The sequence below is a fragment of the Ascidia mentula genome, chromosome 7 (genome assembly GCF_947561715.1).
Source record: "Ascidia mentula chromosome 7, kaAscMent1.1, whole genome shotgun sequence".
Classification (NCBI taxonomy): Eukaryota; Metazoa; Chordata; class Ascidiacea; order Phlebobranchia; family Ascidiidae; genus Ascidia; species Ascidia mentula.
Genome location: NC_138572.1, coordinates 8,787,220 through 8,812,366, shown reverse-complemented (window position 1 = coordinate 8,812,366; position 25,147 = coordinate 8,787,220). Strand labels below are relative to the sequence as shown.

At 37.9% G+C, this 25,147-nt stretch overlaps 4 protein-coding genes across 6 annotated transcripts; all 4 read right to left on the bottom strand.

Annotated features, from left to right (window-relative positions):
- Positions 1-2,689: 2,689 nt before the first annotated feature.
- On the bottom strand, positions 2,690-3,870 carry LOC145909499 (adhesion G protein-coupled receptor B3-like). The gene is made up of 3 exons (XM_082996889.1): positions 3,549-3,870; positions 3,262-3,362; positions 2,690-2,734 (listed from the first exon to the last, which is right to left on the bottom strand). The coding sequence occupies exons 1-3, from the start codon at positions 3,868-3,870 to the stop codon at positions 2,690-2,692; spliced, it is 468 nt and encodes a 155-aa protein (XP_082853015.1).
- A 5,385-nt stretch (positions 3,871-9,255) lies between these two features.
- Positions 9,256-11,141, bottom strand: LOC145907991 (uncharacterized). Of its 2 annotated transcripts, XM_082995153.1 has the most exons (7): positions 11,067-11,141; positions 10,757-10,819; positions 10,475-10,692; positions 10,329-10,409; positions 10,108-10,260; positions 9,970-10,041; positions 9,256-9,855 (listed from the first exon to the last, which is right to left on the bottom strand). In XM_082995153.1, exons 3-7 carry the CDS (start codon positions 10,637-10,639, stop codon positions 9,484-9,486), a joined length of 843 nt encoding a protein of 280 aa, XP_082851279.1. In that variant the 5' UTR covers positions 10,640-10,692; positions 10,757-10,819; positions 11,067-11,141; the 3' UTR covers positions 9,256-9,483. The 2 variants fall into 2 exon arrangements, with proteins under 2 accessions (XP_082851279.1, XP_082851280.1); XM_082995154.1 differs by lacking the exons at positions 10,757-10,819; positions 11,067-11,141 and having other exon boundaries at positions 10,329-10,440; positions 10,502-10,607.
- Positions 11,142-11,446: 305 nt separating this feature from the next.
- On the bottom strand, positions 11,447-14,039 carry LOC145907994 (atlastin-2-like). Of its 2 annotated transcripts, XM_082995159.1 has the most exons (10): positions 13,846-14,039; positions 13,519-13,721; positions 13,234-13,368; positions 12,794-12,949; positions 12,674-12,730; positions 12,357-12,583; positions 11,954-12,129; positions 11,830-11,898; positions 11,570-11,770; positions 11,447-11,503 (listed from the first exon to the last, which is right to left on the bottom strand). In XM_082995159.1, exons 1-6 carry the CDS (start codon positions 13,886-13,888, stop codon positions 12,401-12,403), a joined length of 777 nt encoding a protein of 258 aa, XP_082851285.1. In that variant the 5' UTR covers positions 13,889-14,039; the 3' UTR covers positions 11,447-11,503; positions 11,570-11,770; positions 11,830-11,898; positions 11,954-12,129; positions 12,357-12,400. The 2 variants fall into 2 exon arrangements, with proteins under 2 accessions (XP_082851285.1, XP_082851284.1); XM_082995158.1 differs by having other exon boundaries at positions 11,830-12,129.
- Positions 14,040-20,291: 6,252 nt separating this feature from the next.
- On the bottom strand, positions 20,292-24,993 carry LOC145907984 (coadhesin-like). The gene is made up of 12 exons (XM_082995139.1): positions 23,829-24,993; positions 23,564-23,649; positions 23,349-23,493; positions 23,065-23,195; positions 22,716-22,949; positions 22,409-22,537; positions 22,112-22,234; positions 21,807-21,929; positions 21,457-21,579; positions 20,985-21,113; positions 20,653-20,786; positions 20,292-20,547 (listed from the first exon to the last, which is right to left on the bottom strand). The coding sequence occupies exons 1-12, from the start codon at positions 24,677-24,679 to the stop codon at positions 20,443-20,445; spliced, it is 2,313 nt and encodes a 770-aa protein (XP_082851265.1). The 5' UTR covers positions 24,680-24,993; the 3' UTR covers positions 20,292-20,442.
- Positions 24,994-25,147: the final 154 nt, after the last annotated feature.

Here is a 25,147-nt window from a genome sequence, read left to right as displayed (position 1 = left end):
AATTTGTGAAAAGTCTGGCTAAAGCACATTAACTAACCTCCAACTTGCCCGCGTTGGTTTTTTTAGTGTTTCAACAATGAGTCACAATTCCTTCGCATCTACTTTGTCAAAGAAAGAAGACGGAATTTGAGTTATGAATTGCAACTCAACTGAAGCCAAACAAATGACACATCTCAGGATACCACGACGCATTGAATTTTTCAGGCAACGTGTCACGAACCAAATTCTACATAAGTCACGAATCAAGTTCTACACAAAATTCTAGATGTTATTTAATTGAATGCAACCACATTTTAGGGATTTTTACCGCTTTTCTTACATAATATGTTTAGGCGTTGGTTGATATTTAATTTGCTTTCTATTGTGAAGGTAGGAAGACGTTTGGATCCACTTGTTGATGCCATCAATGATCCAGTCTAACGAATTCATTTCTGTGGTCAAAACCACCAACTTGCCCGCGTTAGTTTTTAAAGAGTTTCAACGATGAGTCACAATTTCTTCGAATGCTCTCTGTCAAAGAAAAAACACGGAATTTGAGTGATGAATTGCAACTCAAATGAAGCCAAACAAATGACACATCTCAGGAAACCACGACGCTTTGAATTTTTCAGGCAACGTGTCACGAACCAAGTTCTGCACAAAATTCTGGGAAGGTAATTATTCTTTCTTTGGTCACGTTGCAAAGTCCTTGCAGACTCCAAAATCGTGTAGATAATGGCTTACACACAGCGGTTAATCTAGCGCCCAACAGGATATGTTAAAACAGCCAAATGGGTGAACAAAAATGGGTAAATTTCTGCTATGTGTGTTTGTGTTATTTATCGCAAGGTGTCGCCCCGGTAGCAGAACAAAATATTAGTGCTGGTGATTCGTGCAATTTACATCACTCATGTTTGAGAGTTACAACAAGTTTTTGCTGTCAAAAGAAAAACATATGCATATTTTATGCTACTCTTGATCACGAATACCTGAGTGATACAACGGAACACCCTGTGTCCGCCAACCATAGGTCCGCCAACATACCACTATATTGGATATTGATCATTCTCAATCGACTTTAAACAACACAGCATAAAAAAGCGATAGAAAACTTCATGCAGATCGAATAGTTGAAGATTACATTGCAGAGTTGCGGTTGGTTGCACGGCATGACTGGCACGACGTCGAAGATTCAAAGAAATCACCAAAGAACATCATCTTGCTTGGTATCAATCCAGAATGAAAGTTACTGTAATGTCGAGTCTACGTAAATGTTCCTCGTTTGGCAAGAAGTTAAGCATAAACGTGAGTAGAGACAATTTGAACTGATGTAACATGAAAGGTCGAACAAATGTCACTGTCTTCTGTTCTACTTGCCATGCGAATTTAACACTGAATCAAAAATGTATGAATACATGATGAAACATCAAAGGACAATGATCTAAGACTCTGGTGACAATATATATTAAAACATCCAACTGAATCTTTCTGATAAATCTAAACGTTTTTCAGGTAATATATATATATACCTTAACCTGGAAAATATAGTCTTTAAGTAAGTATCGGAATTGCCAAATAGTCTTATGGGCAATAAAGACCTTTTTTTCGATCATATTTTTACATAAACAATGGTGAAAGCAAAGGCAGAATACACTTCGTATATCTAGCGTTATGAAACTTAGCAGGATGGAGGTTAAATCTAAAGTGTCGAAAGCAAAGCATGGAATTGGTCTATTTCGTCCCAATATCACCTTCATGTGCACGGGTCGCCAAAACAAATAGTAAATAAGTCAAAATAGTTTTAGGTATTAACCCCAAGAACAACACAGTATTAATACATATTATACACTGTTTGCGCCTTAATCAACATTTTCTATCGCAAAGTGTCACTTTGTTTATTTGCGGTGTGCGCAATAAGTTCAACTGCATTTCACTCCCGGTGTCAGTCGAATATGACCCGCCAGTCGTACTCATGATCAGAGCACGTGGGAAGACATAAAATCTGTCGATGCGGAGACCTATTTAGGGATCACCCAAGTTGACAATGCTTTGTGGTTGTGGGCGGTTTGTAACGTAGTAATAACGATTTGTTTGGGTGATATTTTAGCAAACGTAAAGTAAACGAAAGAGTAATTAATGTTCCTTTTTATCACGCTATCTGAAGTCATATGCTTGAAATTATAAAGTCATCGAATAGTGGTAACATGTTTCTAGGGGACTGATCGCTGAAACTAAAAACGCAAAAAAAGATAGCGGATTTGAATGTGGTTTGGAATTGCTCCACTGACGTATAATCGCCCGTGGTTGAATGAAAAAGTAGACTGCATGGTTTAATGATGGCTTATAACTTGACAAAAGAACAGTTGTTGTATTTGCGTGAGCGAAAAAATCCCAAAACACTTTTACATATAGTACAAGCGTTATTGTCTTATACTGTGTGACTAGAATGATGCTGCCAAAAGTTTAATAATGGTGTAACGTAATCACAAAGAAAAACATATGCTTATGAAATGTGAAGCATTCAGTGATATGAAGAAAATTTTAATACAATCGTTTACTTGAAAAAACTGCTGAGAAATGTAACTGATTTTTCATGTTTATTGCTTAGAGTTCAATTAGTAATCCTTTCTAAACATGGGTACATAATGGCACGATAATTTTAACCCATCATCAAAATGTTTAAATGCATGAATGATGAAGGGGTGTTGTATCAAGAACATTCCGGGGAGAACATTTGAACATCAGCCTTGAGATGCTGCAAAGAAAATTGAGTGTGTTTAATGAAATGTTTTGGTCGACATGGTAGTGTCAATAATGTATTGTTCGAAGTTATGTTTTTGGAAATTCATGATAACACAATTTTGAACACTTGTCAATTCCTCAGAAAAATGAAGTTCAAAATGTATTCCAATTCCGTTTCATGTTTACGTGTGCTAATCTATTGCAAGACAAAGGTTGTTCTATAGGTGGGAGGGTTTGGAAATCCGATACATGAAAGTTAGTTAAAGCATGGACTTTTGTGTTTCAGTTGTTTAGTAACCTTGTGTGTCCAATCGTTTCTACATGTAATCATAGTCACAGGAATGAACAAAAATCAAAGCTGGAAATCGATTACAACTAAAAGATACAAGATGTACCAAGCAGTATCTATGATGATCTATTATATTGTATTGTATGGTCGATCATACATCAAACCGCTGTAAAGTCGGTTATGTTCTATGAATCATGACCAGTAAAAAATGTTTTGTTAGTTTCATTTCTAATCGATACTAGGAAACATACCAAAGCACTACCAACCGTTTTCACACGTTTTGAAGCAGATTGTCGCAAGACTCCGGTTGTTCCAGACGCAGTCGACTGGGCAACAATTTTGATTGCAGATTCTGCAAATAATTGGTTATTGTGACAGAAGAAGCAATGAGGAATAATTATTAGGAAATTGTGAAATTTTTCGATGGGACAGCAGTGAGTGTTACAGAATTGTGACGAGGTATCTTCGCCCATACATGCTTGACCACCACAATTAGCTGCAACCAAAACCTGTCGATTGCGAAACAGTGTACCGTTACCACATTCAACAAGACAATCGTTTAATTTGCTCCACTGTCCCCACTGGCAGTTAACCGGGCCACCTTGGGTGTTGTATCTTTGCGACTGTTCGGTTGGTCCTGTGCAATTTAAACCCCCATACCTTACGTATCGAGCGGTTTTCCTAAGTTTTGTTTGAGTTCCCCCACCACAACTTACAGAGCAATTGCCGTAATTGCTCCATTCTCCCAACAAACAATCAACAGGGCAAGGCCGAGTGTTGCCGGATTGGTTAAAGGATGTCTTGCCCACACATGCGGTGCCACCATGTTGTTCCTTTACTTGCACCGATCTTGTTTTCATCTCATTTCCTCCTCAACAATTCACAGAACAGTTTCCAAATTCGCTCCACGCTCCCCAGATGCAGTGTATTGCACAGGGCGTGGTTGTTACAACTTCTTACGGATGTCGACGAACCGGAGCAAGTTACTCTTCTATGCCTGGAACTTATGGAGATCTTTCTTGATCTAACCTGTGTTCCACCTCCGCAAGAGACAGAACATGTCCCGTATTCACCCCACGAACTCCAACGACAATCAATAGGACAAGGCTGAGAGTTACAAGATTGGAATAACGTTGACGACCCAGAACAAGATACACCTCTGTGGCTAGAACTTACGGCGACGGGCAAGAGTGTTCTTGGGTCTTTGATCTCCTCTGCGTTCCACCATCACAAGTTGCTGAACAATTACCGAACTTACCCCATGAACTTCAACGACAATTTACAGGGCGATAGTATATATTACACGAGCGATATGAAGACGAAGACCCAAAGCAGGAACCTCCGCAAGAGTGGGATCTAGTTTTAGAGGGAAATCTATGCTGTGTTCCTCCGTTTCAATTGGCGGAGCATGATCCGTAACGCCTCCATGGTCCCCACGTGCAATTTACTGAAACAATCGTGAGAATAATAGTCGAAATGCGATATCTTGAAACAAAGACTTAAATAACAAGCACACTATGAAACAATTTAGTGTACAGAAGTTGTCAAGCTGTGTAACTTACGTCCACTCAGTATGTGGAGTATATTCACTGAATACACTATTGGTTCCAATGTTCTACCATTAGTTCGCATCTAGTTTGGTATCGATCGAACGGATCCACGTCGACTCCAAAGTCACCACAAGTGGAATATTTTCTATCTGGTTATACTTAAAGACTGATTAGTTTGATTGGTTTCATAATTAACTCACTCGGGGAGATTGCCTTCCACCTCCACAAGGTCGTGAACAGCTTGCCCAGCTCCTTAGATACACAATAGGGAAAATACGTTCGAGCGGTACGAGGTGGAGAATGATGGTTGAGCGTTTCGCGCATGTCATTCTTCTGCAACTGGTACGCTTGCGAGGGTTTACCCTGTTTAGGCGGTTGTGCCACTGCAACCTGCTCGGTGAGGTCCACGTTAGCCGGTTTGATTGTTTCCCGGAAACTTTGTGGTGGCGTCCCGCCAAATCAAGCGTGAAGGTTTTTCTGTCCCGTTTAACAACGCGAGAAGGTCCTTCGTATGGCAATGTTAAAGGTGGGCAAAGTTTGTCCGTTGGAAGAAACTCATAACGACACGTTTGTGGGTTCTGTATGTGATTGCACTTTGGCCACTTTTATTACAGTCAGTAGCGTAACGTGCTGTATTTGAAAAGCTTAGCGCAAATTTATTGTACCTTTTATGTTTACAGTTGACACAAATAGGTGTGTCGTAAATCATTTAAAAAGGTAAATTGACTTTTGCCGTCTGGATCCCGAAAAGATAGTACGGTGCGTAAATTACCCTGTCTAATCAAAGCTACAGTCTTAGAGTAATTTCGATATGGTATAATTTCTCCTTTAAATGGACTTGCGTCATTTAGCAGCAATGTTAGAACAGCACTGAATTTCTACCATTGTCCTATTTCATATAAGTTTATTATCAATATCATGTAGAAAGTGTGTTTTGGATATAATAAAGTTTGAAGTTTTCCTTTTGTTGACCACATTTAGTAAATTTGCATCTAATCGAATAGTTCAGGTTTGATTGCTGGTAAATGCTGCTCACATTGAAAATCTATGTGCAGGTGTATGTGAAACTATGCATAGACATGTGTGATTTCAACATTCAACATCCTAACCTTTACTTTCCGTTATTGGTTTTCGCATTATCGTCGGGCATAAGACCATTTTATAACAGTCGAACACGAAGCGTGATTTGTCTGACAAAATCATTAGAAATCTGTTACTGCACTCGCAAAAATTTACCGATGTTTCAATGCACGAGACCAGATTCGCCATGTGAGTTTAGCGGATAAAAATTTCAAAATATATTCTCAGTAAAATGGACGAAACGACACGTACACTAGAATCGAGACAGAGACAAGGAAAAAAAGCACTAAATCCGCTTTGGCGCAGGCTGCCGGCAAAACACAAGCGCTACACAGTCCCCTACAGAAGGGTATGTGGGGCAGATGGTCATCTCAAAAACATACACATAAAAACAATTATTGCCTCTACGGAGGTTGCCCTCTGCGGGGTGGTTGGTCCAAATCTGACACAACGTGGTGGTACTTCGGCCGATGTTTTTAAGTGCAAATTGTCTCCTGCTAGGCTAAACCAAATACTAAGTGGTCCAAAAATTCATTTAGAAGGAAGTCATTATACATCATCATATGTTGCTACCGAACATTTTTATAGTAAGGTAGATTTTGTTTCATACTGCATTTGCATACAGTTACATATCATAAGACTCACTTGGAGGCGCTGGCAGTGTAATTGTGATTATGAGATCACTTCACAGCAAAATAGAGCTTCTGTAACTAATTACATAAGGTGTTTAAATAAAAGTTTTGGACATATCACATAAAGATGGGTGTCCCAAGCTAGAGTTTTTTTTACTAGTTAACTATTACCGTTATGTAAAATTTTCAACTTTAATCTACAGAGCACAGTGGCCCTACGTGTCCAGGATAATATAATAAACTCATTAAACTCGCTGTAACCCGTCAAGAAATAAAAACGCTTCCACTTAGCATGGGTGCAATGCCAGTCAAACCTGAAAATGTCGTAAATAATAAACATGCAACTCGTTTATGCTTCCCAGCAAAGTTCTTCAATATTTAAATACCAGCACCACTTCTTAAAATGTACATAACGTTGCAACAACAACACGAAACGCGAAATATACCGCTACAGCTGTAACCGGTATTGGTAGCAAAAGTACCAAAACGACAACATACAATAACCACAACAAATTTGCAATATATTTTGAAACCCTTTCAGATAACTACCGAAATGCCGGAATGAAAAACTAGTTGAAATTTCTTTTTCCGTCCCCAAACCCTTTCGTGCAAACCAGCTCTGTCGAAATTAAGGATACGTTTGACTGCATGACGTGGGCAACTGTACAAAACCACGTTCAAAATTAAATTAAACGTCTTACCTTTTGCAGATGGACTTTCTCGGTCACGATCATATACCACCAACACGTCAACGATCGGCATTAAAGCTATGTAACCAATATGTTTTCAATAGTGAGCCGTAGACAAGGCCACTGTTTCTACATAATAGGTCCTACAATGATCTTGTAGGTGAGCAGTCAAGCAAGACATCCAATTTGTGGTGATTACAGCACAGTCGCCGTCAACCATTTGGGTACAAAACTAAGCGCAACCCGCGGAAAACAAACCAACATGGAAGTGCTAAGAAAAACTTGTACAAGCCATAGGGCCTAAAAAACAACTATACAAGCCATTTCAAGCACTTCTTGTTTTTCAATGTTTATCATTTATTTGATACAATGTGACAAAGTTAACAACCTAAAAACCGGTTGCAATTGTTTAAAAGCGAAGTGGTTTGAAAGCGATTCGAATTCAATACACCTCATTTGAACAGGTTAAACGCGAGAACGATTGAGTGCGCCAGTGCTCCTCTTGCACATGAAAAGGGTAGAGCGATTGGGCGAAGCGAATTCGAATTCGTTCTTCACGTACAAATTTACGTGTGCAGAACATCTTAGATGCTCCATAACACGTTCAGCGAATGAAAACACAAAATCTATTACCCGGACGTGGGCGCTGTTGAGCTGTTTTAGTTATGAGTTAATGGTCGATGAGCAATTGGGGGCGGGTGATTGGTAGCATTGACCATGTGTCCGACCCATATACCAAGAAGAAAACCTGATCGGGATTCGTGGCCAGGATATCCTGGGTTCAAACATCGGTGTGGTAAAAAAAAATATGAGCAATTGGCAACATCATTTAAGGAGCCCCGACCCATCTAGATTCGTAGCCGAGATAATCTGGATTCGAATCTCGGTGTGATCAAAAATTCGAAAAATAAAAAATTTAACCTGTTTTGATTCACGTTAAAATCGCATCGCATAACTTGACGTTGTTTGTCTTTACCGTTCACGATATTCATTCTGTAGTTGTTTGCAATAGGTATTGTAAAAAGGGATAGCATAGAAAGAATAACCGAACTGAAATCACCTTCCATAGAGGTTACCGATTCTTGTCTGTTTACGTTGAGGGCAGCTATCCTGCAAATACCTTAAAACACTGCAATATTTTATTTGGTATCTATTATCGTGCAATCAATATTATGGCATCACTGACGATAAACAGTACACCAGTTAATGTGAAACAATCGTTTTGTTGGCAACATTTTTTACAGCAAAAAAGTGCTTCAGTCCGTCGCATTTTTGTTAAAAACCCTTTACATAAAATGCGCTTGAATTTCTTCTAACGTTTTTCCCTTGGTGTCGGGCACATAAAAGATTTGGAAAAGCAAGAAACAAGCATGAAACACTATCGCTTTGTAAAAAGTACTGCGTCGCGATATTAATAAATTCATAGTGTATTTGTATGTTGATGTTTGTGTAAAAAGTACCACATTCACTACTCAGCAACCAGTCAACTGCAGGTACGCGATTGAATAAATTTTCTCAGTCGGACAAATATTAAACATTTACGCAAATATGATTTCTTGAAACCTCAACAAAATCTATTTTGTTCGTTCCCGTGGCATTCGCTTGCGATTGTTGGCGTTTGCGTTATCGCACGAAACACCTTTTGTTGTTGCTCAACCATTTTGTCAAGTTATATCCTCCACGTCGCGACAATGCGCAGACCTTCTTCACTAACTAAATTCCTACCGAGATGGTGGAGACTTACGTTTAGCAGTCTTTATAGCAGCCAAATATGAAAACTCCTGTTCCGTTTTGTTCTTGTGCGTTTCAGCGCTTTGCAGGGATCATAAAAGTACGATATGATTCTCCATGTTGTAAACAAAAAATGCAGAAATGATAATTCTCATCTTCCTGACACAGTTAAACAAATGAAAAAGTCAAAAAAAGCAGCGAGAGACCTTTATAAATCTGTTTGTGTTGATAATCCAGTACGAAATGCATTTCACACATCCCATAGAAAGCAGCAACACAAAACCAATTTCATAAATAACGCACAAAAAAAACACCTAAATCTTAACCAAGTTAACAGCATCTTTCCCTATGAACTGCATCTTGCCGATCACATAATATATATTTTTACCTACGACATCTGGGCACAGTCGCCACAACTTCCTTCTGACCGATTTGCTGGCGAAAGCGTTTGAGCGCCTCTAGTGGGCTCAGTTCCCTTTTTTACGCCTAAAAGCATATCTTGCTCGGCGAGTGAAATGTTAAAGTTAGCGCCAGCTATATTAATTTTATTGAAGCACTTGTGGCTAAGGGTCTGTATTTATTGCTTACTTTATACACGCACATGTTATGACAGCTACAACGCAAAAATTGTAAAGCGAATTAAAAGCAAAATGGTCGCAAATCATAAACGGCAAAATTATGTACACCTTTTTATACAAAACGCTGCAACACAATTCAATGCCAATTAGCAAATCAATTAGTCAAACTACCAATGTCAAAAATATTTTATGTCAAGATGTACAGTTAAACCTTCAGGCAATAGCTTTTAAATTGGTAAATCTAGGTTTGCATGAACCCATTACTCGCGTGAGCAACCATTCTTCCGGTTTTGTGGCGAAGCGCATTTTCTGCACATCCGCTTCGACAAACCAAGATTTCAACCATAATTTAACATTCCTGAAGAAAACGTGGACGTCTTTAAGGGTTTGGACATAGATTGTTTGGTGAAACAAATTCACGTTTTCCCATTTTGCTAAATTAGATTTTAATTCCGATTTTAAAGCTGCATGTTTTTCCTTCCTAATATCAGCTGGTAAATTTTCTGCGAAAGCCTTGCCTATGTTTTCCACTTTGTCATAACATATTCCCATCTGGGTACCGGTCATTTTTGTTCCAGAAAGCATCTAACAAAGAATAGGAGTTTTAAATAATATTACATTTACAAAAGTTTGGACAACAAAAAGTATTGTTGTGGAATTTACAAGGAGTGGACAAGTAAATGCGAAAATATTTCCCACCCATTGCATTTCTTCATTCCATTTTTTCAAAAGGAGTTGTAAGAAAGCTGATGATCTTTTTCGTTGAAAATTCTGGCATAAATAGATAAGCGTACAATTATTATATTGCAAATAATTTACCCAGTAGCCAATTCTCACCAAGTACAATTCATTGTATTTTTGCTGTGTTTCTATCCACTTTTTAACTGTTTCGGTTGGACAAAGAGATAGTATTTTCTCGGTATTTGGCGAACTTCCCCATTCATTTAAACTTTTTTCGGAAATGGAAAACAAGGCTTTAACTCGAATCATCTTAAAAATTATACTGCAATAATCTGTTTGGCAAATAAACAGAAATGATTTATTTTGTGTTTACTTACCGATGTTGTATCACCAATATTTTGCTTGCCCAAAGAATGAATGCTTTGCATTGCCTTTTCCAATTCAACACGATTCTTTGTCTGTGAAAAATGCATGTAAGTGCTTATATTCCTGCAGAAAAGAAAACAGGAATGTAATGCCCCACGTATTCTTTCAGTTTATATTGAACGACATTTTGATCACTGGAGGTTAAAAACTGGTCCAAGTAGTGTTTAGCGATGTTGTCCATTGCAGAATCAAGTTTTCGTTTGAAATGATCCTGCCACGTTGCTGGAAGTTTGCTCAGATGATCAACAACAAAATCGTCCATCGTTTGTTTTTTATACTCAGGACGTTTTTCTCAAGTATGCCTTTATTTTTGACCTATGTAAGCGAAAAGAAAAAAATGCAGCAGGCCTTTGGCTTTTCATGTACAAATTTTTCTTACCTTTTCTTGAAAATTTTGAAGCACATTTTCAGATTCCTTCAAAACAGCGATAGCAGTATTTACCTACAATATACACAGTTTCTTGCATTTGACGTGGCATAAAATATTCGTAAATTGCTGTCACATGTTGATAAAACGTTTGTGTGTGTGTGTATTTCTCAGTCCGACAAGTTTCATACCCTATTGTGTTTCATGTTTGACTAAACTTGTTTTCTTTTGCAATAAACTTGTTTCATCGTTTTTGAAAAATTAGGCTACGCTCTAAAGTCCTTTTAACAACTAAATAAAGAAAAAAATTGTTTGGTTTTACCTTTTGTAGTTCATTATCCTCCACAAATACCCTTAATAATAGGTCAAGCTTCTTTTCCAGTTCAATCAGCAGTTCTGTTTCAAAAGTTTTGTCAACCACTTTGTCGCCTGCAGTGTACTTGAACGGTTTTATTGCGTTGTTTTTTATTTCACCAAATTCTTCCTTTATTCTATCAGCAGACAAGAAGCGACATTGTTTCACGTGTCTTCCGTATATTCTCTAAAGTCATTCGATTAGCGTTAAGCTGTTTGTAACGTACTGTTCTGTTTGCACACAAACCTTATACTCATCAAGGCATGCATCGAAGCAGTCTTCCATCAACAAACGGTATAGCTCCCACACACCTTCCTGTGCATAAAAAAATAAATCGAATGAACCAGATACTATCTATTCATCCTAATGCCAAGGTTTTTAGTTGACAAACAAAAATATAGTTCCTGCAAATATAAATGCAGCACAATACTACATTGCCAACAACCTTAAAATATATACAGACAATATACCCTTGAAATATTGTTTAGATTTTCTTCAAAAAAGATTCTTTCTTCAAGACTCTTTTCCAAATCAAGTCGACTTTGTGAAACAAAGTGCTGCAATTCAGGCTTTAGTCTGGTGTTAAACATTCTCATCATTATATTAACAATTTTTGAATGAGTATTTTCCAAAACTTCTTTGGACATGTATTTGTTTTCAGCTGAGGCGACCTGAAAAACAAGCATACTAGAAAGTTTAAAGCAGTTATGATTAATCGCCAAGGACAGACCTGTATTTCTGTGTAGAAAAAATCTTCGCTGCTCTTCACAAGATTTGCAACAATTGTTGTCGATAATGCCTGAATATAGTCTCAAAAGTGAAAGAAATAGTTTTAACAATAACACACATAAAACCTGAAAGATTCCCTTTGGATCCAATAGGTTTTTTTAAATTTTTTCCGAAATTGCTATTGCCATATTGATAATATCCTCTCCTTTGAGCGTCGTATCATTAAGTTTCTTTACTTGGATTTCCTCAAACATTTTTTTTAGTACTTTGTCAGTTGCTTCCAAAAACATTGAGTCAATATCTGTGTTTAAAAATATTTTAAAATAGTTTTCAAACCAAAACAAACCTACAAAACTGTAATTGATGTGAGGTAACTGTCATTTAATGATAAGTGTTGGAGAAAGACAGAAATACATAAGTTGTATCAGAAATATTGGGATATAGCAAATAAAATATGGTTCTTCGTTTTCTAGCTTGTGCATTTGGTGAAACATTAGGCATAAAAATGCATAAGAATATATAACATACCTTTTATACTAGCTTTAGTGTTGGTTTCGTTTCTCCATGTTATTTTATTTCCAGGGTGCGGAAGCAAAGCGCAATTTACTTCTTTGAAAGATGTTTCTGCATAAAGATTGATGCTCTGCAGACTTTTTTTTATGTTGTTGCATTTCTTTCTTTAGATGGAGTCTACCACCTTCAAAACCGAGTTCATATCCTGCGTTTTGCCAATCCCTCACAAGAAAGAGCAACGTCTACCGATTTTAACAATACATTGTTAATGATTTTGGTGCGTTAAAGGCAAGATTCGTCGCACAATATTACTTTAAAATCAACCATCTTACTTGGTAACTTTCACACAGGTTTGCACCAAACACATGACTTCCACAAACTGAAAACGTCTGAATACAAATATTAGATTAAAAAGTTAGTTAAGGTTATTATCTATGTATGTCAAAACCGACCTTCAGTTTATTCAAATGTGATGAATCTATCATGCCCGTTACATTGTAAATCTGGCATGAACTTAAAAAAGTACTTAAACAGAACACAACAGAATCGGAAAACTCCGAATTTTTCCCGTCAAAAACACCTTGTGTATCCATGAGAAACACAGCTATCTGTAGATGCAAAAACATACATATTACCGCAGCATATTTTTTTCACGTGATTGTGTAATGCTGTTGTTGTTTATACTAACTACAACACTAAACAAGGAACAGACCCACAAGGTGAAACTACACATTATAGATTGAAAATCGTTTTTGAATATATTCTATTTGAAATATTTATTATCCTGAGGAAGCCCATAGCTGAATAGCAAGAAAAACGTCGATCAATAAAAGTTACGTTTAATTGTGCCAGAAGGACAGATTATTAAATAAAATTCCATTCAGCTGCAAACCTTTGGGTGTTCGTTACTTTTTAGCCAAAACGGTTCACTCCAAACCAATATTCCTTCAGTGTGAGACTCAGTTCCCGGGCGCCATTCAAAATTCTTGTTTAGTTCGGCATTTTTCTCCTTTGTCCACTCGTCTTCCTGTATCAGAGGTTCAAGTTTAAAGGAAACTGAGGCAAATTTAACAAAATAAATGTACAAAACATTTTCGGAAATATAATGCACAAACTTTCTTTAAAGCATTTGACGGTGATGTCCTGTTTAATAAAATATGTTGGCATATGAACTAACCTGGCTTTTCACAAGAAAGTCCAAGTATCTTGATACCAAGTTCATAAAAAAGGACTTTCCCTTTCTTAAGCATCCTGCAATTGAATAGATTGCAACAGGGGAGTTTCGAACATCGTTTCTTCCAAACACTTTTTCGATTTTATTTTGGTCAATCACGTGCACATATTCCTTGTTTACTTCTTTCTTCGTTGTTATTGTAACCGCTTAAATACGACCAGACTAGTTTAAAAATTTTATTTAGTGTAGTTATTAAGAAGAAAGTCATTATACATCAACATATGCTAGGGTAGATAATGTTTAATACTACATTTGCATACAGTTACTTACCACAAGGCGCACTTGGAAGCGCTTGCTGTACGCTTCGAAACATGAGATCACTTCACAAAATAAAGCTCCTATAACTAATAACATGAAGGGTCAAATAAAAGTTTTGGACATATCACATAAACATGGATATCCCAAGCTAGAGTTTTTTTTGCCAGCAAGCGATTTGCCGTTGTGTAAAATTTTCAACTTTAGTCGACAGAGCACAGTGGCCCTACGTGTCCAGGATAATATAATGAACTGATGATTTTTTCGATGTCGATTTAAACCCGTCAAAAAAGCGCTTCCACTTAGCATGGATGCAATGCCAGTGAAACCTGAAAATGTCATTTATAATAAACATGCAAATCATCTATGCTTGGCCTCCAGCAAAATTCTTCAATATTTAAATCCCACCACTGCTATAAACTGTATATAAGTTGTAACAATAAACACAAAACGCGAATTGTACCGCTAATTGAGTCTTATGTCAATCAAAATTACAGCTGTAACCAGTGTTGGTGGCAAAAAGTAACACAACGACATCATACAATAATCACAACAAATTTGCAGTATATTTTGCAACCCTGTCAGCTCACTACTGAAATGCCGCAATGAAAAACTAGTAGGTATTTCTTTTTCCGTCCCCACACCTACTTCCCTTTCGCGCAAACCAGCTCTGTCGAAATTAAGGATACACTTGACTGCATGACATGGGCGACTGAACAAAACCACATTCAAGATCACATTCCGCTTCGTACATTGCGCAGCTGGATTTCCTCGGTCAAGATGCTATACGACCAACACCTCAACGATTGGCATTAAAGCTATGTAACCAATATGTTTTCAATATTGAGCCATAGAAAGGTCCACTGTTTCCACATAATAGGTCCTACAATGATCTTGTACGCGAGCAGTCAAGCAAGACATCCAATTTGTGGTGACTACAGCACAGTCGCCGTCAACCATTGGGAACAAAACTAAGCGCAACCCTCGGAAAACAAACCATCATAGAAGTGCTAAGAAAAACTTGTACAAGCCATAGGGCGTAAAAAAAACAATTATAAAAGCAATTTCAAGCACATCTTGTCTTTCAATGTTTATCATTTATCTGATGCAATGTGACAAAGTTAACAACCTAAAAACCGGTTGCATTTGTTAAAAAGCGAAGTAGTTTGAAAGCGATTCGAATTCAATACACCTCATTTGAACCGTTTAAACGCGAGAACAATTGAGTGCGCCAGCGCTCCTCTTGCACATGAAAAGGGAGGAGCGATTGGGCGAAGCGAATTCGAATTCGTTCTTCACGTACAAATTTACGTGTGCAGAACATCTTAGATGCTCCACAACACGTTCAGCGAATGAAAACACAAAATCTATTACCCGGACGTGGGCGCTGTTGAGCTGTTTTAGTTATGAGTTAATGGTCGATGAGCAATTGGGGCGGGTGATTGGCAGCATTGGCCATGTGCCTGACCCATATACCAAGAAGAAAACCTGATCGGGATTCGTGGCCAGGATATCCTAGGCTCAAACATCGGTGCGGTAAAAAAAAATATGAGCAATTGGCAACATCATTTAAGAAACCCCGAGCCATCTGGATTCGAATCTCGGTGTGATCAAAAATTCGAAACATAAAAAAAATTTAACCTGTTTTGACTCACGTTAAAATCGCATCGCATTCTCTTCACCGTACACGATATTCATTCTGCAGACATGATTTAATTCCAAAGTTCCTGTTAACGTTTGATGGAGACATAAGGCTTTTGTAAAAGTGTCTTAACAATACCTAATTGTGACGTAAAATACCTGGTCCGAGGTATCCCCGTGTCCGAGGTATCCCCGGTCTCCCCTATATAACCTGAAAGTGAAATAATTTTTCAAGAATTGTGCATTTTCCTTTATTTTTAACGATTAGAGTTCGCAAAAATTACTATTCAATTCCATCTACCAGTTCTGCAGCCTCCAAATGTTTGAAACTAAGTCTGTTGTGTGTGTTCTTTACCTACGACTACTGGTTTTGAATCCGCGAGCAGAGTTATTCATCAGTTGAAGAACACGTTTCAGTATCAATTAGCGTTTGTTAAATTGTCAAAGCGCGTAAATGACTTCGAGTTAATGTTTAAGAATGAAAACACGTGACTGAATTGTAGCAAGTTAGTTACCATAAAACGTGCTTTTGTGAGATAATGATAAATACTAGACTGACTGAGCGAGTAACTGCTGTGCTATAGGCAGTAAGTTAAGTGGCAGAGACTAGTTGGGTGGCAGATTGAATGTGAACAGGTCACACGTGTTTAACAAGTTGCAATGAAAAGGGTCAGTCGTTGAACCGGATGCCAGAAGGCTGTGGGACTACTACAGGAAAGCCTCTGTCTGCATCCTTCGTTCCGTCCGACGTTCCAGAAGTATTCGATATTTCCTCTGAGTAATATTGGCGATTATTTACACAATTCTTCTAGCGCCAGAGGCTGAAAATCATACAATCGTATTAACGAATACGGAAATCGGCGGTCATTACAAGTCGAGTCTTGTGACGTGTTTTTTGCTGATCTGAAACTGATTTTGATGAAACAACACGACACAAATCATATTCGAGCTTGGTTTATTTGAACCCATTGCATTTCAGTGCAAAGTTGAAAATTAAATAACAGTTTATCACTCATTTTGCTATAAATCTTATCAACTTTTTCCTCAAATTTTTATCGTTTAATTGTGACTGTCATTTTGCTGTGGATTTATTGTTTTAACAATTCAGTGCAGGACTTTTCAATTGGCTAAATTTATAAACCACATTATACATTATACAGTGCGCTGCAACGTGTCATGAAACACATACATACCGCTCCACTATTGCCAACACCTTGGGCGTTTGCTTAATAGACGGATGAAATGCCAAAAAGCTACAGTTAAATGGCCCCTAACTAATTTGCAAAGGTTTTGAAAACCAGTATCACGCTGGTTAGAAACCCTTGATGAATTGTTTGAAAGAAAACCATACCCATTATTTCTACATAAAGTGTAATGTTCGTAGGCACATACAAAGTGAGTTTAATATTAGAGATAATTTTTCAGCATTCTGAATGAATTTACTAACAACAAGTTCAAATTAGTCGTACTAGTTGATACGTGCTTAATAGGAAAATTTGAATGAAGATTAAGGCTATCTTACCTCTGATATTAAAGTTGTAAAACATGTAGCATACAACGATCGACAAAGTATGTTGCACTTTACTTTGTGCATAGCTATATTTTTGGTCATATAGTCTGATCTTATTCGATTATGAATGATTCTTCCAAATAATACGTACAATTTTATTCTTACTAAGTTCCGTTTGACGGGGCACAAGACAGGCACGATAACTTATCTCTTGTTACATAGTAGTTCACGAGGCAACCATACAGAATACCAGGCACAGTACTTGGAAAAAACATTTAAAAGGAAGAAAGGAAATGACAAAGTTCCGCGAAAAATTTCAACAGCATTTGAAGACACATACACTGCGTTTACGCTCGCGCTGGCACAGTTGTTCCCGATGACGTAATGTCATGACTATTTGGCATAGATTAAAATCTAATTATCAATCCATATAGCATCACCAACGATTCTTAAAAACATATTGCATGAGACATATATTATCAGTATACGATATTTTGTGTTGTTTAATTTCCTTGAAATCTTCATCTGACATGTTGCAATCCGCTGGTTTTTTCTTTTGTCAAGAGCAAGTTAGACGGTGCAAATCCCGAGGTTGTGTTGAAAAGGTTTAACTACATCTTCACGATGTTTCTCCAGTGTGGATCCGACGGTAAATGTTCACGATGCATTCCTTGCAGAAAAAGTCTATTACATATGTTGCAAGCTTTTTAATGATTTTTCCTATATGAGTTTGAAGGTGAGCATTTCTCTGGTTTTTCTGTCGAAATGTTTTTTCACAAATATCACATTTGAACGGTTTTTCTCCAGTATGAATTCGAAAGTGCGTTCTGAAATTGTGTTTTTCAGAAAGAGATTTATTACATATTTCACATTTGAACGTTTTTTCTCCAATATGAGTTCGAATGTGCCCTATAAGACTGCCTTTATCAGAAAAAAATTATCACATATTTCACATTTAAACGGCTTTTCTCCAGTATGAGTTCGAAAATGAGTTCTTAAACTGGAATTTTTTTCGCCCATTTTGTCATTTTTGACAGTATTTTCAAATCAATCAGTTCCTTATCGATATATACTGAAAGCTATAATGTGGGAAAACAAGGCGTTCATTACAAAACATGAATCATCCTCCTTCAAATCAGGGAGTTTCCTGATATTTTGCAGCATGTTTAATATACACCATAACAAATCACTTTAGCACGACAAAAATCATATGATTTCCACAAAAGTTTTTTGTCAGCGCAATTCCTGAAATCGTCTCTAAAATCTTCAATATATGGACAATGCTTGTTAAGTGACTTTGGAAATCGATCCCCATTCTTTTGCAATTTGCCTGGACGATACTTAAAGTGTCGAAAATCGACAATTATACGAAAAACATACCTTTCAAAGAAATCAAATCGGTGATTTTGTGCCTTTTGATAGTTTGCACAAAACCTGTTGTTGTTGAATTCTTTTTAATCAGTCGACAGCTAAACCATTAGGAAACCATTCACTGAACAAACACCGTTTAAATTTTTTAGGCATGTGCAATTTAACACAAGGAATTCCCCAGAGTTCGCTAACTAGTTTCGTTGCTTTATGTGATGTGCACACAGATGGCTACTGTTTCGTCCTGAGTCACACTAAGCTTTACTGATGAGACCTAATATGCAAAAACAGTGGCCATCTGTCTTAATTTCACATAATTCATGTCATTGGCTCCATCTTGCTTAGTTTGGTGGCGTTCGAAGCGTGCAAATGTGGTTATTTTAGACCTATATATTCTGTTAGTGAAGAGTTGTCCACAACAAACTACCCATCCGAAAGATCGTTGTGTCCTGCTTAGAACGGTGTAGCGAAAGATATTCAGAGCCTAAACAAGTAAGAGTGTTCTTTACTTTTTGTTTTGTTAACCAGTGTAATGACGGTGTTAAAGATATCATGGAATATAACCTACAGAATCCTAGAGGAGGCCCATTGAAATTTATACACGAGATCAAGAAATGCATTGTGACCAAAAACTTGCTACGTGTCGAAAAAATTAATACATCGCACCCCATTTCCTCGTGCGTGTTACGATCAAGTCTCCATTTTAACTTCCCTTGCTTGTGTAAATAGTTCTCTTGTAACTTTCTTTGGAAAATATTCTGACTCGCCGCTTAAAAGACCAGGCACCAATCCAGATTAAACAGTGTTCGAAAACCTTGTGCTCAAAGAATTTTTTGCGACTTGGGAACTGAATGGATGACTTTGGATTGTGTCAACAAAAATAATGAACAGAAAAATGAATGAGCAGAAAGCACCAAAACTTGTGGAAATCCAAACGGAGAAATCCCAGCAAACAAGTCATATTTTATTATTTTTAGCTCTGATGCGAAATAATCGACATATTGTCAAAAATAAACCGACTGCACGAGGATATGTAAACGTAGCCTTCTAACTGAGTGTTTAATTACCGTTTAAGCGAAAATCCAATATCACCCTTACACAGCCGGAACTATAATGCTCTGCAGCGACACCTTCCGACAATTTTAATTTCTTCTTTTGTAGGTTAAATATTTTAAATCACGATGCATTTCTTGATCTTGCATATAAATTTATATGGATTTCTTCTGGGATTCTGTAGGGTATATTCCATACTATCTTAAACACCTTTCATTACACCACTCTTTAACAAAACAAAAAGTGAAGAAAACTTCGTCGTGGCTCATGATGTCTTTCGCTAAACCGTTCTAAACAGGACACAAAAGTTCTTTCGACTTGGTAATTTGTTGTGGTCAATCCTTCACTGTCAGAGTGTATAGACCTGAAATTGCACGCTTGTAACACTACGAAACTAAGCAAGATGGTGACCACTGAGACTCAAGTCGAAACAGTGGTCATCTGTTTGCATCCAGGTCAACAAGGCTAGTTAGCGAACTCTGGGTAATTCGTCTGTAAATTTGCACTTGCTCAAAAAGTATTACATTTTTTCTTAGGAAAACGGTTTCCTAGTGTGGTTTAGCTGCAGAACCATGATGAAAAAGAATTCAACAACAACGGGTTTTGTGCAAACTATCAAAAGGCGAAATCACGACATTGATTTCTTTAAATAAACGTTATTAGTTGCTTTATAAAATTCTGTACTGAAATCGTACGATTGTCGATATGACGAACGATTTTCGATATGTTGCTTTATCGATGTTGAAGATTTGAGAGACGATGTTAGGAATTGCGCTGGCAAAAAATCTTTCGTGGAAAATATACGAATACTGTAGTAAAATTCTTTGTCAGTTTGTTTATTAAACATGTTGCAAAACATCAGAAAACGTCCTGATTTAAAGGAAGATGTCTCATGTTTTGTAATGAACGACTTGTTTTCTTTTAATTTCAAAAGAATAGTGTCATAAAATGATCAAATATGCGAAAAATATTCCAAAGCTTTATTTGTAAACAACACATGTGAGGACATATTTCAATGTCAAAAGTGTCACATTCAGATGTTAAAGATCTTCGTCATTAATTTCGTCCAGTTTTATTGCGTTGTGTTCACAGTGAGACGGATTTGTCAATATTTCGGTCTCTGAATTTGCCACTCCTTTGTACACCTTATACAATAAATTGGTTAAAAAGCACAACATGAGCATGGATTACACAGTTACAACAGTTGGCATAAAAAACGTACTGGAATACATTATAAAGATGTAATTTACCTGCACTGCAACAAATACGAGCAGTAGGATCACCACGATTCCCGAAAGCACGTAAAGCGTCAACTTTATAATTATGGTTCCGCCTGACGCTGACGGTTCTTTCTTTTTCCTCGATACAAAGTTTGGCGGAAGTTCTAAACCGAAAGTTTGTCACATGCCAGTAGGGGTAATTAGATTAGATTATTAGATTAGATCAATTATTCATCAATGCTGCTTGATTTGTATTTGTAAATCAATCTACACTATTGCACAAAAGGTTGTTGATAGCTTTGGTTGTACGCTCAATACACCCTCTTTTACATTCAAATAAAAATTTGCAAAGTAGTTTTTACCAACGCAGTTTCCATCTTGGAGGCCCATGTAGGAAGGACATGTACATTGAAAACTACCCACTGTGTTTTGACATTCCATGTAGTCACCGGTGCAAGGTTTCTTCTGTGGGTCGCTACATTCGTCGATGTCTTCAAGGCAAAAGTGTTTTATTAAATCATACCTGAAATCACAGAATAAAACCTTAATAAATCATTTTGAAAATGGATGGTGGCATAGGTGTGACAAGCCCTAACTGTACTGTATTTACATCATTACTATTAAATTGTTACGGAAATCCCCAATAAAACGTGATATTTTTGATGAATGAAACGCAAACTAAACTCAAGGATAACGTGTGTTTTAAAGCAGATGTTTAATTTTTTGTGTTGGTTGATATTGGTGAGGACTTATAGTAGTTATTATTTATGTTGAATGTTTCGTTTCAAATCACCAGTTGCCAAACAAGCAAACATAAGCAAGTTTAATTCTTACCAACACAAGTCCTTCCGTCCCCGGACATTCCTTCATTGCAGAAGCATTTGTACGAACCGAACGTGTTTTCGCAATTTGCGTTGACAGCGCACCCGGCATTCCCTTGCTGGCACTCGTTAACATCTGTTCAACAAAATATAACAAGCAAATATTTCTGAAATTATGCATACTTTTTCCATGCTAAAGTCGCCCGCTTTACAACCGCTTAACTTAGCAATTTCAGCTATTACATTGCGTGGGCTCACAAAACAGTGTCCAAAATTGTTGAATGCTTAATTGAAAAATGTGAACTGTGTTTTCAAACCTAACATTAACTATCGAACAACCATCACTATTTTGTCAGTACGAACCAGAACATAGCCCAAATTGAGACACGAAGCCAGTTAGACAAGGACATGAATAATTTCCTTTAGTGTTGACACATATGGTGTTGTCTGGGCAGGTAGCAGTGTTTGCTTCACACTCGTTAATATCTGCCCGAATAAAATACATAATTCCAAAATTGAATCATTAACTATGTTGACCTAAAATTAAAAAAAATCTAATATCATGAATGCTTGTTCTTGTTTTGTCGTCTAATTAAAATTACTGTTAATAGTGTAAGGATTCTGCAGCCGATTTTGTTTAAATGAATAAAAAAAGACCAGTGGCATACCTAAGCAGACTATTCCATTTCCCGAAAATCCATGCTCGCACATGCAAAAAAAACTTCCCTCAGTGTCAACGCATCGACCGTTTTGGTGGCAATTCGAAATCTCGCTAATGCAATCATCAACATCTGCAACAGAAGGTTTAAAATTTGTTGTTATTCAAAACTTTTGTTGCATGGACGCTAAGAACAAACCGCGTAATGAATGCTTCAACACTAAATAACCAATTTAGAAGTAAACATGTTTTTTCAAAAAGTTTCGGAGTTTTTCACAATAAAATGCAACACGAGCCAAAAACCTACTTTCACATTCCATGTTGCTGTTTTTCTGGTAGCCTGAGACGCACTCACATCGATAACTTCCTTCTGTGTTGACGCAGACTGAATTCAAGGGGCATGAACTACTTCCTTGTTGCGTGCACTCGTCAACGTCTGGAAATGCAGACAGCCACGTAAATACTAACATTGCTGCAGATTACTCATTTACTGTGCTGTTCTTTCAAAATTCCAAAAGAGTTTTGTAACACTTTTGAAAGCTTTCGAAGCTGCAGATTACTCATTACATCACAAAAAAATTCGATATAACAAACCACATAATTAAACAAAATACCTTGATCGCAACACAGACCGCTCCACCCTGGTTGACATAAACAACCTGAAGCAGTCGCAGTTGCTCCATTGTAACAAATCACTTCACAACTCTCAACTTCCTGCAGGGTCGGGCACTCCTCCCCTCCGCACGTGTTATTAGTGATCACTGATCTGTTCCTGACTTTGTTGTTCGTCACACCGCATGTTTGTGGACAAGTGCTCCAGTTGTCCCAATCCGATACAGTGCAGTTCACTAAACAAAAATTTGTCCTGCTGATTCTTTGCAGACAGAGTGTAATTTGGGTTTCGATTTTAAGATTTTGACACGAATTTCTGAACTGCTATTCAGCTATTCTGGGACAACATACCAGAACAACACTGAGAGTTGCATTTTTGTTCATCCCTGTGATCACCAATGCAATCCGCCCCGTTGCAGGTCTTATTCAAGTGAATATTTCTTTCCCGTACCTTAGAGCCTGTGCCGCAAGTTTTGCTGCATCTGGACAAATTATCAACTAATTTTTAGCATCATATAAACTTGATTATCGCTAATTTATACATCCTATGAAGCAATGCAGTGTCAAACTTTGGTAGTAATTGTTTTCATTACGGTATCATTTGGATAGGTACAAGAGCAAAAATAAATACTAACTCTCCCCAAACCGACCATTGACCCCACACACAATCTGCAGGACTACAAACATCATTGCACGTTCTCTCTTCCATGAAGCTGCCATTGCAAGGGGAACCACCGCATGTTTGCGTCACACTGACACTTCTCAACCTTGATTGCGTTCCTTCAAATAAACAATTTTGTTACGTTTTTTTTTCAGTCTATGCCAGAAAGCATACCAAATAACTACCAACCATTCTGGCACGTTTTGGAGCAGAGCGTCCAAACACTCCAATTGTTCCAGACACATTTGACTGGGCAACAATTTTGATTACAGATTCTGCAAATAATTGTTTATTGTTATAGAAAGTAGTGATGAGCAGTAAATTTTTAGCAAATTAAGAACAGGGAATCTAACAAATGGGAAGCTGAGTGATATCTGGTGCCAACACAAAATCGCCACATTCCCACTCATGACAAGTACCAAACACCATGCATTTCTATTCAATAAACACTTACTCTGACTCTTCTGATTGGCCTTCGCATTCGAATCCCCCATGCTGAACTTCCACGTCAATTTTTCTTGATCTGAACCTGGATCCACCACCGCAGGTAACATTGCAGTTGCCCCACACACCCCAGTTACCCCAAACACAATCCACAGGACATGGGTGTGTGTTACACGGTGTTGAATCAATATCAGAACCATTGCAGGTTTTTCCGCCACACGCGAGCTCCATGGAAACTTGGCGTTGTCGGTGTTTTTGGCCTCCACCGCATGGGACAGAACACTCGCCGAAATCACTCCACTCTCCCCACTGGCAGTCGATGGGACAACAGTGAGTGTTACAGAATTGTGACGAGGTATCTTCGCCCAAACATCCTTGACCACCGCAGTCAGCTGCAACCACCACCTGTCGATTGCGATATTGTGTGCCGTTACCACATTCAATGGAACAATCCTTAAATTTACTCCACTGTCCCCACTGGCAGTTAACCGGACAACATTGGGTGTTGCATCTCTGCGACTGCTCGGTTGGTCCTGTGCAATTTAAACCTCCATGCCTTACGTAACGAGCGATTTTCCTAAGTTTTGTTTGAGTTCCCCCACCACAACTTACAGAGCATTTGCCGTAATTGCTCCATTCTCCCCATAAACAATCAACAGGGCAAGGCCGAGTGTTGCAGGATTGGTTAAAGAATGTTTCGCCCGCACATTTTGTGCCACCAAGTTGTTCCTTTACTTGCACCGATCTTGTTTTCATCTTATTTCCGCCACCACAACTCACAGAACATTTTCCAAATTCGCTCCACGCTCCCCAGATGCAATGCATTGGACATGGGTGGGTGTTGCAACTTCTTATGGACATCGAAAAGCCGGAACAAGCTAAACCTCCATGCCTGGAACTTACAGAGATATTTCTTGATCTAACGTGTGTTCCCCCTCCGCAAGAGACAGAACATGTCCCGTATTCACCCCACAAACTCCAACGACAATCTATAGGGCAAGGCTGAGAGTTACATCCACTTGAAGACGTTGACGGCCCGAAACAAGCTAAACCTCCATGCCTGGAACTTACAGAGATATTTCTTGATCTAACGTGTGTTCCCCCTCCGCAAGAGACAGAACATGTCCCGTATTCACCCCACAAACTCCAACGACAATCTATAGGGCAAGGCTGAGAGTTACATCCACTTGAAGACGTTGATGGCCCGAAACAAGCTAAACCCCCATGCCTGGAACTTTCAGCGATCTTTCTTGATCTAATCTGTGTTCCCCCTCCGCAGGAGACAGAACATGTCCCGTATTCACCCCACAAACTCCAACGACAATTGAT

Coding starts and splice junctions, on each gene's coding strand:
- LOC145909499 (XM_082996889.1), bottom strand. CDS start 3,870: ATGAAAACAAGATCGGTGCAAGTAAAGGAACAACATGGTGGCACCGCA. Junction 3,363..3,548: donor CGATTGTCTTGTTGAATGTG/GTAACGGTACAC, acceptor AATTATTTGCAG/AATCTGCAATCAAAATTGTT. Junction 2,735..3,261: donor AAACGGTTGGTAGTGCTTTG/GTATGTTTCCTA, acceptor TTTTCTTTGCAG/CATCTCAAGGCTGATGTTCA.
- LOC145907991 (XM_082995153.1), bottom strand. CDS start 10,639: ATGGACGATTTTGTTGTTGATCATCTGAGCAAACTTCCAGCAACGTGG. Junction 10,261..10,328: donor ATATTGGTGATACAACATCG/GTAAGTAAACAC, acceptor ATAATTTTTAAG/ATGATTCGAGTTAAAGCCTT. Junction 9,856..9,969: donor GGAATGAAGAAATGCAATGG/GTGGGAAATATT, acceptor ATTCTTTGTTAG/ATGCTTTCTGGAACAAAAAT.
- LOC145907994 (XM_082995158.1), bottom strand. CDS start 13,888: ATGTTTCGAAGCGTACAGCAAGCGCTTCCAAGTGCGCCTTGTG. Junction 13,369..13,518: donor ACTTTCTTGTGAAAAGCCAG/GTTAGTTCATAT, acceptor CCTCTGATACAG/GAAGACGAGTGGACAAAGGA. Junction 12,950..13,233: donor AAAGTAACGAACACCCAAAG/GTTTGCAGCTGA, acceptor TTGCATCTACAG/ATAGCTGTGTTTCTCATGGA.
- LOC145907984 (XM_082995139.1), bottom strand. CDS start 24,679: ATGTCCATAAGAAGTTGCAACACCCACCCATGTCCAATGCATTGCATC. Junction 22,235..22,408: donor CAGCAACATGGAATGTGAAA/GTAGGTTTTTGG, acceptor CTTCTGTTGCAG/ATGTTGATGATTGCATTAGC. Junction 21,114..21,456: donor GGACGGAAGGACTTGTGTTG/GTAAGAATTAAA, acceptor TTTGCCTTGAAG/ACATCGACGAATGTAGCGAC.